Source organism: Jaculus jaculus, chromosome 9, assembly GCF_020740685.1.
Source record: "Jaculus jaculus isolate mJacJac1 chromosome 9, mJacJac1.mat.Y.cur, whole genome shotgun sequence".
Lineage (NCBI taxonomy): Eukaryota > Metazoa > Chordata > Mammalia > Rodentia > Dipodidae > Jaculus > Jaculus jaculus.
Genome location: NC_059110.1, coordinates 97526351 through 97544690, shown reverse-complemented (window position 1 = coordinate 97544690; position 18340 = coordinate 97526351). Strand labels below are relative to the sequence as shown.

Genomic DNA, 18340 nt, shown 5'->3' with positions numbered 1-18340 from the left:
TTCAAGGCCAGCCTGGGACTACAGAGTGAGTTCCAGGTCAGCCTGGACTAGAGTGAGACCCCACCTGTACAAAACCCAAAACAAACAAAAAAAAGTCTGACATCTTGATTGCTTTCTCATTTACATATACCTTTGTTTAGCACCATGTTTCCTGTAATGACTAGGTGCTGCCTAGTATTCTATACTGCTTTAAGCTGTCCTCTCTGTTTTTTTTTTTTTTTTTTGTTTCCTGGCTCTTTAATACTAACAATAAATGTTATTTGGAAAATAGAGATTAAAGTGAAATGGAAAAGTAGTTCTAGAAAATGAAATGAAATATTGTTAGGTGAACGAATAGCCACCATATTAAGAAACTGAGCTAGAAAATGAAATATTATTATATTTTTTAATGCCATGAAGTGGAATGATTCTTTTGAAACAAAACTGGAGCCCAGCCAGGCATGGTGGCACACTCCCTTTAACCCCAGCACTCAGGTGCCAAAGGTAGGAGGATCGCCATGAGTTTGAGGCCACCCTGAGACTACATAATGAATTCCAGGTCAGCCTAGGCTAGAATGAGCCCCTACCTTGAAAAACAAAAAAGAAAAGAAAACTGGAACCCACTTTCTTTGCTCTGGTTTCTACTTGCTTTTGATTACTGCTTCGTTGCTCACCTGTGTGTCCTTTAGCACAAGAAGGAAGAGATTCCCTAATGTTAGGGTTCTGGTATGTCTCAATACTGATTTCTATAGGTGCATGGTACAAAGACTACTTATAAACACACAGTGACTCAGGGCCCTTACAGGAAGACCAGCAGGCCCTTCTTAGGAAAAAAAAGTCTGCCTTTGTTTGATGAGGGCATGATAACTCTTCTCCCTGTCTTTCCCTGTGGAGTGATTCATCTGTTTAACTCTTATGACCATTACCACATCAAAAGAAGAAACCAAGGTTTCCAGGACACAGTCCTGGGTGCTTGCCAAGCACAAGGGGTATGCACAGACTGGGTAACTTCCTGCCCTAAGTCACAGTGTATTAATGTGTACTGAAAGGAAAGTTCAAAGGATTCAGTTAGTCTGTTCTATTATGTATAAATTTTAAATAACTAATGCTAACCTGTTTTTAAATAGCTTTCAAAATAAATGTGTAGTATGTTTTTCCTAAACACTTAGGTCAACCTCATGATCACAAATTACTTAGGAAAGGCTGGAGATATGGCTCAATGGTAGAGACTTGGCTCTGATGCTCAAGAGCCTGGATATAACCCCCAAACTTCCCCTCCAAAAAAGAACAAAAGAAGTCACTTGGGTTTGATAATAAATGTTTGAGATGATGGATCTCGGTCATGAAGATTCAATGTATAAGCACCCTAAAACATTATATACTGTAGGACACTTGTCTTCAAAGCCTAAGGAAATAGGTTCAATTCCCCAGTACTCATGTAAAGCCAGACCCACAAAGTGGCATACCTTTGCAATGGTTGGAGGCCCTGGTGCATCAGTTCTCTCTTCTCTCTACCTATCTCTGCTTGCAAGTAAATAAATAAGTAAATAGAATATTTTTGAAAAATAGGCTGAAGTTAGATGTAATGGAGCACCTCTTTAATCCCAGCACTTGGAAGACAGAGGTAAGAAGCTGAATATGAGTTCCAGGTCAGCCTGGGCTAGCATGAGACCCTACCTCAAAAAAAAAAAAAAATACATATGTAGTTGAAAAAATATTAGGCTACTTAGGTTTAGAGAGGAAAACTGCATCATCCTTTACTATGTAAAAGAGTAATGCAGGGCAATCAAAACAGCTTCTTCCTGATGGAGTATGAACTGAGGCTGTGGCGCTTGCACCACTTTTGTCTGGGCTAGCAACTTCATTTATACTCTTACAAGATAGTCTTACGTTGTGATTTTGTATCATCTTAGACATTTTGTTAAATGAAGAAAATGAGTCAGGCATGGTGGTGCCCACTTTAATCCCAGCACTCAGGAGGCAGAGGCAGGAAGATTGCCATGAGTTCGAGGCCAGCCTGAGAATACAAAGTGAGTTCCAGGTCAACCTGGACTGGAGAGTGAGACTCTTCCTCGAAAAAACAAAAAAAGAAAAGGAAAAAGAAAAAGACAGAATTTTGACTGCATCTTGAAAGTTAATGAACTATTTAGAGACCCCAAAGCCATGTTTCCTAACACACAGGTGGTTGTTTAGACATGCTACACTGCATTGTATAGAGAGGAGAGAGAGTCTATTCACAAAACAAGTATAAAGAGTAGGGAAAGTTTGCAGTACCCATTCACAATCACTTGTCTTATACTTGAGACCATAACCTAGACAAACTGTTTTCTGACTTTGATGAAAAAAGCAATGGTTCTAAAAATTTAAGGAATAGAATTCTTATGTATTCAAAAGGGTTTTCAAGTCCCCTAAAAGTCAAACTTTTAAAGATTTGGCAAGGAGTACAGACAGCTATTTATCCTCTCCTTTCGTGTATTTATCACCCAGTTATTCCTAATGAGTCACATTCCAGACTAGCCACCGACTCCTTTTGTTCTCAGTGAAGAAGTGAGGCGAACAAATGTTTTCCCCATGAATCAGCACAGGACTCTTAATTTTATTACCTTTGCACTGAACTTTCCAGACAAAACTAATTGGAAATTTTGCCTTTGGGATTTCAGTTGACTTATGTATATAGATGATGGATGATCCTATCAATTGACATTACAGATGTTGTGCAAGCAACTCCAGTCTTTAGGAATGTTTTATCAGTTCTGAGAGGACCACTGTAAGTGGAAAAGTATCTGTCTTTCCTGTCTGCTTGTCTTCCCATAAATGTATACACACATTCTTAACCTTATAGACGCTTAACTAAATTAGCTCATAATTAACTAATGTGACCATTTTAGATTTTCAGTTTTTAAAAGATAGCCCTAAAATAAGCCCAAAGGTATCTGATCATATTACTAATATAATATTCTGTACCTATTAAAGTATGAATGTAAGTCATAGGTGGTGGCTCACACCAGTAATCTCAGAATTTTGGAAGCTGAAATAGAAGTATCATTGTGAGTCTGAGGACAGCCTGGGCTACAGAATGAGTTCTGGAGTCAGCCTAGATCCTAGAACCAGACCTTGGCTCAATAAAAAACAACAAGAAAGGGCTGGAGAGATGGCGTAGCGGTTAAGTGCTTGCCTGTGAAGCCTAAGGACCCCGGCTCGAGGCTCGGTTCCCCAGGACCCACATTAGCCAGATGCACAAGGGGGCTCACACATCTGGAGTTCGTTTGCAGTGGCTGGAAGCCCTGGCACACCCATTCTCAATCTCTCTCTCTCTCTGTCTCTCTGTCACTCTCAAATAAATAAATGAACAAAAAAAAAAAACAAGGCTAGAGCCAGGCATAGTGGTGCACACCTTTAATCCCAGCACTCTGGAGGCAGAGGTAGAAAGATCACTGTGAGTTTGAGGCCAGCCTGAGACTACATAGTGAATCCCAGGTCAGTCTGGGCCAGAGTGAGACCTACCTTGAAAAAACAAATAAATAAATAAATAAATAAAAAGAAAAGAAAGAAAAAGAAAATTGTGAGCCGGGCGTGGTGGCACATGCCTTTAATCCCAGCACTCGGGAGGCAGAGGTAGGAGGATTGCCATGAGTTCGAGGCCACCCTGAGACTCCATAGTGAATTACAGGTCAGCCTGGGCTAGAGTGAAACCCTACCTTGAAAAATCAAAAACCAAAAAAAAAAAAAAGAAAAGAAAATTGTGATGATAATGTATGACTGTCATCATCCCTCCTTAGGAAGACCCTTATTTGTATTTGTGACACCAGGATGGTGTTCTCCCAGCTTGTGTAGATAATCCATTATTATCAGAGCACCACCTAAAACTTCTCCTTACTACCAGAATAGGATGTTTTGCTTTGGTATAATTTCACAAATGATCATCTTACCTCTTACTAGAAAAAGATTTTTTTATTTATTTGAGAGAAAGAGAGAGAATGGGTACAACAAGGCCTCTGCTGCAGACTCCAAAAGTAGGTCCCCCTTTGTGCATCTGACTATAGGTAGGTCCTGGGGAAAAGTAGGGTCTCGCTCTAGCCCACGCTGACCTGGAATTTGAGGCTAGCCTGAGACAACATAGTGAATTCCAGGTCAGCCTGGACTAGAGCAAGACCCTACCTTGAAAAAAATTTTTAAAAAAAAATTTTTTTTAAGCTAAGGTAAAAATGGGTTCCACAGAATTGTCTGAGTTGTAAATTTTTCTTTCTTACATTACTCATGAAAGACTATAAATTGGCTGAATATGGTGGTGCATACCTTTAATCCCAGCACTTATAAGGCCGAGGTAGGAGGATTTCTGTGAATTTGAGGCCAGCCTGGGACAATAGAGTGAGTTTCAAGATAACCTGGGGTAGAGTTAAGACCTTACCTCGAGCCGGGCATGGTGGTGCACGCCTTTAATCCCAGCACTCAGGAGGCAGAGGTAGGAGGACCACCATGAGTTTGAGGCCACCCTGAGACTACATAGTTAATTCCAGGTCAGTCAGCCTGGGCCAGAGTGAAACCCTACCTCAAAAAAAAAAAAAAAAAAAAAAAAAAAGACCTTACCTCAATAAATAAATAAATTTGTAGAAATGTAACATTTTTAATTTATCTAAAGAGAACCCTAGAAAGCTAAAATAGCGAGCCTAGTATGGTGATACATGCCTCCAGTCACAGCATTTAAGAGGCTGAAGTAAGACAATATTGAGTTTGAGGCCAGCCTTATCTACTTAGTCTCCGAAACATCAACAGAAAGTTAAAATACCTTTTTAACAGATGAATCATCTATGTCTACACTATTAGAAATCTTACTCTGATAGATGAGTGGCTTGCTCTCACCCAGACTTAGCCTTGCCTGGCCAAATACTATATCTATTATCTATTGTCCTGAGCCAGCCAAAATTATTCCATTATCAAACTTTGGAAAATATTGTGTAATAAATACAGCTCATGAGACTAGCCATATGGAATTTTGAAATAAAGCAAAACCACATGTTTCATATGTCATGAATAGCTAAACTATCTCGTTGACTTAGAAAGACTATACTGAATTATAAAACAAACCTTCTTTGCCCCTTTTCCTTAAGGATATTTCCTATTGATCTTTGATTTATCCCCTAAGATATGTTAGGAGTCATTAAATAGCACAGTATATGAAATATTCCTTATATTCTGTGGTTTAAAGTTTACTTTTTCTAACATTAATATTGCTACTCCATCTTTTATAATTTTGGTTTTTTAAAAATGTTATTTATTTATTTATTTTATTTTTATTTTTTTGCAAGGGGAGAGAGAGAATGGGCACACAAGGGCCTCCTGATGCTGAAATGAACTCGATGCATATGCCACTTTGTGCATGGGCACTGGGGAATCAAACTCAGATTGGCAGGCTTTGCAAGCAAGTGCCTTAACCACTGAGCCATGTCTCCAGCCCCCCCTTTTTTAATCCATTTTTTAAAATAGTTTTATTTATTTGTGGGCTGTGGTGTGCATACCTTTAATACCAGCACTAAGGAAACAGAAGTAGGAGGATCAACATGAGTTCAAGACTAGCCTAGGACTACAGAATGAGTGCTAGGTCACCCTAGGCTACAGTAAGACCCTACCTTGAAAAAGAATGTTTCATTTATTTATTTGTATGAGAGAGAGGTATGGACATGGGTCTTGTCTGGCTTTACATGGATTCTGGGGACTTGAGCCTGAGCCAGCAGATTTTTGAAAACAAGTACCTTTAGCCACTGAGCCATACTTTTAACCACTGAGCCATACTCCTCAGCCCTCCTTGTGGTTTTTTGAGGCAGTCTCTCTCACTCTGGCCCAGACTAAAGCAGAACTCACCCTGTATTCCCAGGCTGGACTCAAACTCCAGTGTAATCTCCTACCTCAGCCTTCCAAGTGCCACCATGCCTATTTGCAGCTTTTTTTTTTTTTTTTTTTTTTTTTTTTACATTTTATTTACTTGAGACAGAGAGGTAGAGAGAGTGAGAATGGGCACACCAAGGCCTCCAACCACTACAAATGAACTCCAGACACATGCACCACCATGTGCTTCTGGCCTATGTGGAACCTGGAGAATCAAACCTGGGTTCTTAGCCTTCACAGGCATGTGCCTTAACTGCTAAACCATCTCTCCAGCCCCAATGTCCAGCTTTTTAAAAAAAAAAATTTTTTTTTATTCATTTATTTGAGAGAGAAAGAGGCAGAGAGAGAAAGGCAGATAGAAAGAGAATGGGCGCATCAGGGCTTCCAGCCACTGCAAACAAACTCCAGACTCATGTACCACCTTGTGTGTCTGGCTTACTTGTGTTCTGGGGAATTGAACCTAGGTCCTTTGGCTTTGCAGGCAAGCACCTTAAACACTAAGTCATCAGCCCCATGTCCAGCTTTTATGATTATTTTTAAATGGTTATTTGTCTTCTTCCAACCCTTCCATTTTTATTTATTTTTTGATTTTAGTTTTTCAAGGTAGGGTCTCGTTTTACTCCAGGCTGACCTGGAATCATGCTGACCTAGAATTCACTGTGTAGTCTTAGGATGGCCTCAAACTGATGGCCATCCTCCTACCTCTGCCTCCCTAGTGCCAGGAATTAAAGGCGTATACCACCACACCCGACCTCCAACCCTTCTTTTTTAAGTGTTTATAGTTCTTAAGGGCAGCACATACTACTGTAGTGTAATGATCTTTGACTTTTATGTTTGGTCCATTTCCAATTAATGAACTCATCAGTGTGGTTAAGTTTAAATTCATGTTTCTTTTTATTGTTGTTATTTGTTTTTTGTTTGTTTGTTTGTTGAGGTAGGGTCTCACTCTAGCCAGGCTGACCTGGAATTTACAATGTAATCTCAGGGTGGCCTCAAACTCACAGAAATCCTCCTACCTCAGCCTCCTGAGTGCTGGGATTAAAGGTGTGTGCCACCACACCTAGCTAAATCTGGTATTCACAAGTACTTGTCTGATTTCTTTCCCCCTACTTTTTCTTGCCCTCTTTTGGGCTGAGTATCATTTCAGTATATTATTTTGCTTTATGTTATTTATTGACCTACTTCTTTTACTTTAAAAGAAAAATATAGTGGTTGCTCTCAGGTTTGCTCTTGTATCTTACACTTACTAAAGTGAGTTTCAAGTGTTATTCTTCTATCATTTCATATCTGGCAGCCTAACAGTAGTATTCTCAATTCTCTTGTCCTGGTCTTTAATGTTTTTGTTGTCTTAAGTTTACTTCTAAATGTGTCACAACACTCCTACACTCACTTGCGTTGTCGTTGATTGCTTTTTCAACAAAGGTCCTCATATGTGCCAGGCAGGTGCTCTACCACTGAATTACATATCCAGCCCCAGCTTTTACTTTAAACAACTATTTAGCTTATGAAAGAGATTAAAATGACCCTGGGTGAGGTGATGCCTTTAATACCAGCCCTCAGGAGGCTGGTGGAATGCTGTGAATTTGAGGTCATCCTGAGACTACATAATGAATTCCAGTCAATCTGGGCTAGAGTGAGACTCTACCTTGAAAAACAAAACAAAACAAAACCAAAAGAAAAACAGGTCGGGAGCAGGGCCACACCCCATGCCATTAAACCAAAATCCACAAGACAAGAAAAGATAGCTGACTGCCCTCACACATTAGCTAGGGCCCACGTGAAACCACAGAGGAACTGGCAAGATGAACAAGAGCGCTGCTTCCACCACGAGCCTGACAACCTGCACCAGGATGATGGAGACAGACACTAAGGATACTCAAAATGCACCAAATTAGAAATCCAGAAGCTGCTAAGAGTTCAACACTAAAGTAAACTTAAAGCACACCCACCAAGGCTCAGGGAATTTTGCATAAGAGGGACCGAAAGAATGTTAGAGCCATAGGATGAGAAGGAATATCCAGAGACATTGCCCCTACCCCCACTTCCACCATAATGACCAACTGCTGCTCTCACAACTCATAACTCACAACCCCATGGTGAATACCAGCAGTCCCACTGAGGAGCCCCCCCCTCCCAGGTTAGTGGGGACAACAAAGGAGATAATGGTACCAACATATGAGGTGTCCATATAAAGTTTCTACTTGATAAAAAGAAAAAAAGGGGAAAAAATCAGGATGGGCTAGAGAAGATGGCTCAGTGGTTAAAGGTACTTGCTTACAAAGTCTGATGGCCTGGGTTCATTTCCCCAGTACTCATGTAAAACCATATGCACAAAGTGGTGCACGTGTCTGGAGCTTATTTTCGAGGACAATAGGCTCTGGCATGCCCATTCTTTCCCACTCTTTGCAAATAAATAATGAATAAAAATAGTTTTAAACTAGAGCCAGGAGTGGTGGTACACGCCTTTAATCCCAGCAGAGAAGGCCGAGGTAGGAGGATCACATGATTTTGAGGCCACCCTGAGACCCCATAGTGAGTTCCAGGAGCTCCTGAGCTAGAGTGAAATGCTAACTCAAAAAAATAAAAAATAAGACAAAACAAAAATAGTTTTAAGCCGGGCGTGTTATACATGCCTTTATTCCCAGCACTTGTGTGTGTATTTTAAAAAACTGGCTGGGGGTTGTTCTAGGCATGGTGGTTCAAACCTTTAATCCCAGCACTTGGGATGCAGAGATAGCAGGATGACTGTGAGTTCAAGGCCACCCTGAGACTACGTAGTGAATTCCAGGTCAGCTTGGGCTAGAATGAGACCCTACCTCAAAACAAACAAACAAACAAAAAAAACTGGGGGGGAAAGCAATAAATGAATAAATAAGAGAGAAATTAAAATGAAAAGGAAACATCTGTATTTCCAGTGTTCTTTACACCTTTGTATAATAGATCCAAATTCCCAGTGAGTAGGACTGGGGATATGGCTTAATGAATGAGTGCTTGTCCGCCATGCACGAGGCCCTTAGTTTGATCTATACCATGGATTGAGAGGGACATCTAGTATCATTTCCTTTCATCTGAGAACATTTAATATTTATTGTAGTACATACCTGCTTTTGTTTATATGAAAATGTTTTTATTTCATTCTGTTTTTCCATTTTTAAATTGTATCTCTGTGTGTGCATTCATCTGTGTAAGTGCAGCCATGTCATGGTGTGTACATGGAGGTCAGAGGACAACTCTCTTATGCTAGTCCTTGCCTTCCACCTTCCTTGAGGCATGACCTCTCATTCACCACTCCATGCATGAGGTTAGCTGGCCTGAAAGCTTCCAGAGGATTCTGTGTCTAGCACTGTTCTTGCCATAGACTAGCTAAGATAGATGCTGGCTACAGGGTCTGGGCTTACATGTGTTCTGGGGATCCAAGCAGAAGGACTTGCACTTGCCCAGGAATGCTTATTCACTGAGCCATCTCCACAACCTCTTTTTTTTCCCCCCTGAGGTAGGGTCTCTCTTTAATCCAGGCTGACCTGGAATTCACTATGTGTCTCAAGGTGGCCTCAAACGCACGATGATCCTCCTACCTCTGCCTCCAAAGTGCTGGGATTAAAGACATGTACCACCATGTCTGGCAACCTTATTGAAGTATATTTTTCCTGGGCTTTTTCAGTATTTTATTTTTAGCATTTTACAAAAATAACTTTATTGTAGACTGGGAAGATGGTTAGATGTTAAAGCTATTGCTTACAAAGCCAAAGGGCCTAGGTTTGATTCCCCAGGACCCATGTAAGCCAGATACACAAAGTGGTACATGTGTCTGGAGTTCCTTTGCAGCAGCTAGAGTCCCTGGCATGCCCATTCTCTCTCTCTCCCTCCCCCCTACCTCTCTGCCTCTTTCTCTCTGCCAAATAAATTTAAAAATACATAAGGATTTCTTGCTACTGCAAACAAATACCAGATGCTTGCACCACTTTTTGTGTCTGATTTTATGTGGGTACTGGGGATCAAACCTCTGTTGGCAGTCTTTGTAAGCAAGTGCCTTTAACTGCTGAGCCATCTCTTCAGCTCCAAGTTACAGCATTTTTCTTTTTAAAGAAAATAATTTTTTTTAACTTGAGATAGAGGGGAAAATAGGCAGATAGAGAGAATGGGCATGCCAGGGCCCCTAGCTGCTACAAATGAACTCCAGACTCATGCACCACCTTGTGAAACTGGGTTATGTGGGTCCTGGGGAATCATCCTGGGTCCTTTGGATTTGCAGGCAAGTGTTTAATCACTAAGCCATCTTGCTAACCCTGTTACAGCACTTTTTTTTTCACGAATAGGACTTTTTATTTGTCACTATTAAAAATCTGGGAAGGAAGGGTAGGACTCTTTACCACGTATTCCCTCCAGACATAAAACGGCCTGGATATCCATGACCTCACAGTGCCTGACACTACCTACACAAGACCATCATAAGAGGAAATGATTATGACATCAAAATAAAAGAGAGACTGAGATGGAGAGGGGATGTGATGGAGAATGGAGTTTCAAAGGGGAAAGTGGGGGGAGGGCGGGTGTTACCATGGGATATTTTTTATAATCATGGAAATTGTTAATAAAAATTTGAAAAAACTAATCTGAATTATAAACAGACTCTTGACTGGTGGCTCATGTCTATCAGCTTGCTCGACTTTAGCACCCTTTCTCGTCACCAGTAGCTTTTCCAAAACTACTAACTTTACCATGAAGCTCCGTGAGTTTTCCCAATTCAAATTGCAAGGTAGGGTCTCACTCTAGCTCAGGCTGGCCTTGAACTCTCAGTGATCCTCCTTACCTCTGCCTCACTGATAGTTGCTTAGTTTTATTACTGCTTTACAATCTCACTGGTAAATGAGGTTATTTTGCCAACTATTTATTTATTTATATGACACAGAAAGAGAGGGAGAGACAGAGAAGGGTCATGCCAAGGCTCCAGCCACTGCAAACTCCAGATGCATGATCCCCCTTGTGCATCTGGCTTACGTGGGTTCTGGGGAATTGAACCAGGGTCATTTGGCTTTGCAGGCAAACACCTTAACTGCTAAGCCATCCCTCCAGCCCCTACTTCACCAGCTTTTTAAAAAATATTTTATTTATTAGAGAGAGAAAAAAAGACAAAGGTGCTGGGCATGGTTCGAAAAACCAAAAAGAGAGAGAGAGAGAGAAACAGGCTTTATAGGAAAGCACCTTAACCACGAAGCCATCTCTCTAGCCTGTCTGTCCAACTTCTTTTTTTTTTTTTTTTTTTTCGAGGTAGGGTCTCATTCTAGCCCAGGCTAACCTGGAATTATTCACTATGTAATCTCAGGGTGGTCTCAAATTCATAGCGATCCTTCTAACTTTGCCTCCTGAGTGCTAGGATTAAAGCTGTGCACCACCATACCCAGCGCCTAATTTTTTTTAATGGAATATCAAAACAGAAAAGAGACTAGTTAGAAGGGATTCCATGGAGGTGGGACTTGGGAGTGAGATTATGATCATGTTATATTGTCTATGTTTATGAAAGTTGTCAAAAAATTAAATGGGATATTATTAAACAAATAATTATGATAAAGCAAGGCAACGTGGTGCACACCTTTATTCCCAGCACTCGGGAGACACAGGTAGGTGGATTGCCATAAGTCTGAGGCCACCCTGAGACTATGTAGTGAATTCCAGGTCAGCCTGAGCTGGAATGAGACCCTACCTTGAAAAAACAAAAAAAAAAAAATGAGAAAAAGAATAATAATAATAATTATTATTATTATGGTAAATAAAAAACCAGTAGTCAGGTTGCCTGGGGTATTATGAGTGGGAGAGATTCTTTTATCAAATTACTAAGTGGGGCTGTAGAGATGGCTTAGCAGTTAAGGCTCTTGCCTGCAAAACCAAAGGACGAAGGTACGAGACCCCAGGATCCACGTAAAGCCAGATGCACAAGGTGGTGCATGCATCTGGAATTCATTTGTAGCAGCTGGGAGCCCTGACATGTCCATCATTTCTATCTCTATCTCCCTCCCTCCCTCCCTCCCCCCCCTCTCTCGCTGCCTCTCTCTCTCTCTCTCTCAAATAAATAAAAATTTTATCTAGGCGTTGTGGCAGACATCTTTAATCACAGCACTTGGGAGCCAGAAGTAGGAGCATTGCTGTGAGTTTAGGCCACCCTGAAACTACATAGTGAATTCCAGATCAGCCTGAGCTAGAGTGAGCCCCTACCTTAGGGGGAGGGGGAAAGACTATTAAATACATCTTAAAATCTGTCTTTAGTGGCTGGAGAGATGGCTCCGTGGTTAAGGTACTTGGCTGCAAAGCCTTAGAACCCACAGTGCCCACGTAAAGCCAGATGTACAAGGTGGTATATATGTCTGAAGTTTGTTTGCAATGGCTGGAGGCCCTGGCATGCCCATTATTTCTCTCTCCCCACTGTCTTATGTCTCTCTCCCTCTCAAATAAGTCAAATATTTTTTAAAATGTCTGTTTAGACAGAATCTTGTTCTTTTAAGACTAACCTGTCCTTGTAATATATAGTTGAAATAACATGTACCAATGATTAATTTTCATTACTATTTCTCATCAGAGGCTTCTTGTGTTTTGTTTCCTAGGGCCCACATATAGCTTCAGTTACATTAGCTGCTTACGAATGCAATTCAGTGAATTTCCCTGAGCCTCCCTATCCTGACCAGATTATCTGTCCAGATGAAGAGGGCGCTGAAGGCGTTTCTTTGTGGAGCATCATCTCAAAAGTTAGGGTTGAGGCCTGCATGTGGGTAAGATGTGCCTTTTCATATCTGTCTAAAACTAACCTCACCATCCATCTTATTACTACATTATACCAAACATGCCGAGTCAATAAAGGATTCCTGAAGCCACTACCTGCCTACTTCAATATAAACCCTTCTAGAGATTTTGATATTTGTAAATGACATTTGCAAGAAAGGCATTGAGCCACATGTATCACAAAGAAATTAATGCCAACTACACAACATGGGATGGGGTACAGTTAATGGAACTGGACTGCAATGCAAAATGTTTTCTAGTATTTAAATGCCTGATTTAATAACATAATAATAATCTTATATCTATAACGTATATATATATATATTAGTTCTTATATACTTATTGAACTAGGCATGGTGGCACATGCCTGTAATCCCAGAAGTCAGGAAACTAAAACTAGAGAATTGAAAGTTCCAGGCCAAGGCTGGGCGTGGTAGCGCACACCTTTAACCCCAGCACTCAGGAGGCAGAAGTAGGAGAATCACCATGAGTTTGAGACCACCCTGAGAAGACATCATGAATTCCAGGTCAGCCTGGGCTATAGTGGGACTCTACCTCGAAAAAAAAAAAAGTTCCAGGCCAACCTGGGCTATATGGTAAAACTCTAGCTCAAAAATTTTTGTTGCCAGGTGTGGTGGCACATACCTTTAGTCCTAGCACTCAGGAGGCAGAGGTAGGAGCCTCACTGTGAGTTCAAGGCCACCCTGAGACTGCATAGTGAATTCCAGGTCAGCCTGGGCTGGAGTAAGACCCTACCATGAAAAAAATTTTTTTTTTGTTTTACGGCCCAAAGTGATGGCCCAGCAGTTGAGTTACTTGCATATAAAGCCTAATGACCTGGGTTTGATTCCTCAGTACCCACATAAAGCCAGATGCACAAATTGGTGCATGCATCTGGAGTTCATTTGCAGTGGCTAGAGGTCCTGGTGTGCCCATTCTCTCTCGTTCTCTCACAAACAAATAAATAAATTTAAAAATATATAGAAAAGAATTATTGACCAGGTGTGGTGGCACACATCTTTAATCCCAGCACTTGGGAGGCAGAGGTAGGAGGCTCTCCATGAGTTAGAAGTAACCCTGACACTTCATAGTCAGCCTGGGCTAGAGCGAAACCCTACCTCGAAAAACCAAAAAATAAATAAATAAATAAAGTGGTGCGTAGATGGGGCTGGAGAGAGAGCTCATCAGTTAAGGCACTTGCCTACAAAACCTCCAGAATCCACATAAGCCAGATGCACATGGTGGCACGTGTGTCTGGAGTTCATTTGCAGTGGCTAGATGCTGTGGCATGCCCATTCTCTTCCTCTCCCCCACCCCCCATAAATAAATAAGATAAAATATTTAAAAGATGTTTTAAAAGAGCCAAGTGCAAAAATAAAATAAAAAGCCATGCATGGTGGCACATGCCTTTAATCCCAGCACTCAGGAGACAGATGTAGGAGGATCGCTGTGAGTTCAAGGCCATCCTGCGTGTACAGAGTGAATTTCAGGTCAGCCTGAGCTAGAATGAGACCCTACCTCAAAAAAATAAAAATTAAGGGGGCTGGAGAGATGGCTTAGCAGTTAAAGAGATTTGCCTGCAAAGCCAAAGGATCTCAGTGTGATTTCCCAGGTCCCACATAAGCCAGAGGGACAAGGGGGCACATGCATCTGGAGCTCGTTTGTAGTGGCCGGAAGCCCTGGCATGCCCATTCCCCCCACCCTCTCTGTCTCTTTCCCTCTCTTGCTCTCTCAAATAAATAAAAAATAAATAAAATTTAATTTGATTTAATTTAAAAATAAAAGCTGCCAGGTGTGGTGGCGCACATCTCTCAACCCATCACTCAGGAGGTAGAAGTAGGAGGATTGCCATGAATTTGAGGCCACCCTGAGGCTGAATTGAATATGTATTGAATTCCCAGTCTGCCTGGGCTAGGACAAGACCGTACCATGCCTTTAATCCCATCACTCTGGTTATGAATTTCAGGTCAGCCTGGGCTAGAGTGAGACTCTACATCAGTGGGCGGGGAGGGGGAGAGTTTTTTCAGGCATGGTGGTACATGCCTTTAGTTCCAGTACTCAGGAGGCAAAGGTAGGAGGATCACTGTGAGTTCCAAGCCACCCTGAGACTACATAGTGAATTCCAGGTTAGTCTGGGCTAGATTAATACCCTACCATGAAAAACAAAAAATTAATTAATTAATTTTTTAAAAAGTTGTCAAAATGCTAAACTAAGGCCCAACTTGTTCAATGGCAGGTGTATTTTAATCCACATTAAGTTGCTTTTGTTTGTTTTTGTTTTGTGCCTAAGTGTATTCAAGTATTCATTTATCATTAAGAGGCCCATTATATCACTTGTTACCTACTTTTGTTACCATTTGAATTGTTTACTTTATTTATTTATTTATTTATTTAGGTTTTTCAAGGTAAGGTCTCACTCTAGCTCAGGATGACCTGGAATTCACTATGTAGACTCAGGGTCGCCTTGAACTTATGACAGTTTTCTTACCTGACTTCCTTCAGAGTGCTGGTATTAAAGGCATGTGCCACCTTTCCCGGCTTTTTTTTAATATTTATTTATTTATTTATTTATAAGATTCGGAGAGAAAGAGAGTGAGAATGGGCTCACCAAGGCCTCTAGCTACTGCAAATGAACTCCAGACACATGCACCACCATGTGCATCTGGCTTACATGTGACCTGGAAAATGGAACCTAGATCCTTAGGCTTCATAGGCATGCGCCTTAAGTGCTAAGCCATCTCTCCAGCCCTAGTTGTTTGTTTGTTTGTTTTTTCTTAAAACAGGATCTTACTCTCATCCAGTCTGACCTCAGTTCCTGACAATCCTACCTCAGCCTCTGAATGCTGGGATTAAAGGCATGTACTACCATACCCAACCATGGATTATTTTTTACTCAATTTATTAAATTTATATTCCTTTAACTTTTATCCCCCTGGAAATTTTTTAGTCAATAAAAGAATGTAGAAAACTTACTGGTCTCTGCTACTGAGTTTTTAAACTGAGCATGGTGGCACATGCCTTTAATACCAGCACTTGGGAGGCAGAGGTAGGAGGATTTCCAGAGTTCCAGGCCAGCCTGAGACTACAGAGTGGATTCAAAGTCAGCCTGAGCTAGAGTGAGACCCTACCTCGAAAAATCCATCCCCTCTTAAACAAAAAAGTAGATACTTTTATAGATCTTAACTCATTAAAAACAGCCTTTGCTATCATGCCTTAGAAGACGCAGATTTAAAACAAATATATGAGTACTTTCTTGGTAGGCATGGTGGAACATGCCTTTAATCCCAGCACTAGGGAGGCAGAGATGGGAGGATCACTGTGAGTTCGAGCCCACCCTGAGACTATGGAGTGAATTCCAGGTCCTGGGCTAGACAGAGAGAGAAAACAACAACAAATAATGTATGTATGTATATAACTATATATATATATAGAGAAAGAAGGGGGGGTACTTTCTTTTCTTTCTTTTTTTTCTTTTTTGTGGTCTTGGGATGAAACTGAGCCTGGTACTTGCTAGACACAAGTGCTACATCCCCAGTCCAGCCAGCAATTTTAGAGGAAATGCCATAGGTTGAATTTGTTGAATATGAAAGACAGGAAGAACTGTCATGTTTCCTGTTGCTCTTTTACACACACTGGAAACAGATTTATTATGCTAGCTATGTATGTTTTATAAATTTAACGACATTATTATGGAAATTGTTATTAGGATAACAAGAGCTATTTGTTACATACTAAAAATGAAATATATATGTGTATATATATACACATATATATATATAAACCTGAGTTTCCTTATTTTGTTAATATGATACTTTTGTTCTTTCGAAAGTTATTTATGTAGCTCAATTATCACTGATGCCAAAAGGGAAACTTCCATTCCGGCTGGCAGTGATAACCGCCTTCTTCAAATTCCCATAGTGCCTGTTGTCTGAATTCTGCTTTGGCCAGGCTTCAGTCGGTGCTTTTAGTAGCCTGGGGTAGTGACTGACTTCCCCAAATTCAAAACTGGCTATTTAACCTGTGCAAGTCTTCTCAAATTTGCTTCTCATTCATGAACTCCACAAATAGTTATTAAGCATGTAAACACTAAAGATTTAAGGTGAGCAAAGCTTAGTACCTACCCTCATTGAACTTTAACTTCTAGTATGGGAAAATTCATGGAAACATAGATATGAAAGAACAAACTATAAGGACAATGGAGAAGAAATCTGTGGAACCCGAGAATTTGCCTTCATCTGAGATTCAGGGGAGATTCCCATGAAGAAGCAGTGCCTCAATTGAAATTTAAGGATAATGGAGTAAAGGGGGGTAGGTAGGGTTTTGTTCTAACCCAAGCTGTCCTAGAACTCACTCTTTAGATCCAAGCTGCCCTCAAATTCACCAAAATCCTCTTACCTCTACCCTCCAAATGCTGGGATTAAAGGCATATACCACCATGTTAGGCCACAAATTTTCTTTTTTTTTTTGGCTAGATGTGGTGGTTCATACCTGTAATCCCAGCACTTAGAAATGTGAAGTGGGATTTCTGTGATTTTTGAGGCCAGCCTGTATTACAGAGTGTGACTCTATCCAAAAAAAAAAACTTCTGTTTGCAAAAATCTAATTTTAACAAAATGTATTGGTTTGTTTTTTTTTAATTATTAAAAGATCCTTGAATTTCTTGGTGGTTTCAAGGTTGCCTTCCAAACCTTTGATTTATTTAACCTGTGATCCATATTTGAGAGTGGGATGTTTAATAGAAAGCAACTTTGTGCTTCAGCATGTTAACACAATGATATTACAAAACTGATTTCCAGGAGGTTGGGCTACATACAATTTCTGCTGTTCAGATTAAACTTTATATTTCAATTAAACTTAGCACCATTAAACAGCATTTTTGTTAAAAAGGCACAATGCTAATTGTGAATGTACTTGAAAGAAACTTTTTTTGTATGTTTTTTTTTTGAGGCAGGGTCTCACTGTAGTAACATTTAAGGCACAAATAGGGCTGGAAGGATGGCTTAGTGGTTAAGGCACTTGCCTGCAAAGCCAAAGAACCTTGATTTGATTCCCCAGGACCTACATAAGCCAGATGCACAAGGTAGCACGTGTGTCTGGAGTTCATTTGCAGCAGCTAGAGGCCCTGGCACAGCCATATTCCCCCCCCCCCCCGCCCATTTCTCTCACTCTCTCTCTTTCCTTCAAATAAAATATATATGTTTTCTGCATCTTCCCCCCCTCAAATAAATAAATAAAAATAAACATTTTTAAAGGAGGGGAGGTGCTGGAGAGATGGCTTATTAAGGTTTTTCCCTCAAAGCCGAAGGGCCTAGGTTCAGTTCCCTAGGACCCACATAAGCCAGGTGCACAAGGTGGTGTATGTGTCTGGAGTTTGTTTGCAATAGCTAGAGGCCCTGACATGCCCAATCTCTATATATATCTGCCTTTAATCCCAGCACTTCGGAGGTAGAAGTAGGAGGATCGCCATGAGTTCGAGGCTACCCTAAGACTACATAGTAGATTCCAGGTCAGCCTGGGCTAGAGCAAGACCTCATCTGGAAAACCATCATCATCATCATAATGAGTACACCAAGGAGATACTATCCCTGTTAGACAGTTTACATGTTTTATGCATGTTAAACTCTTCTCCAGTCTAAAGGGCAGAGACTCAGGGAGATGAAATGTATTACTGCTTGAATAAATACAGCTCGTCTTCCCCCCCCCCCTT

At 40.8% G+C, this 18340-nt stretch overlaps 1 protein-coding gene across 1 annotated transcript in view; it reads left to right on the top strand.

Annotated features, from left to right (window-relative positions):
• The window catches only part of Vmp1 (vacuole membrane protein 1), a 134680-nt gene that overhangs the window by 39155 nt on the left and 77185 nt on the right, over nt 1–18340 (top strand). Inside the window, exon 6 of the mRNA XM_045158561.1 lies at nt 12459–12623. Within this exon, the coding sequence (XP_045014496.1) occupies nt 12459–12623 (165 nt within the window). The remainder of the gene's footprint in view (nt 1–12458; nt 12624–18340) is intronic.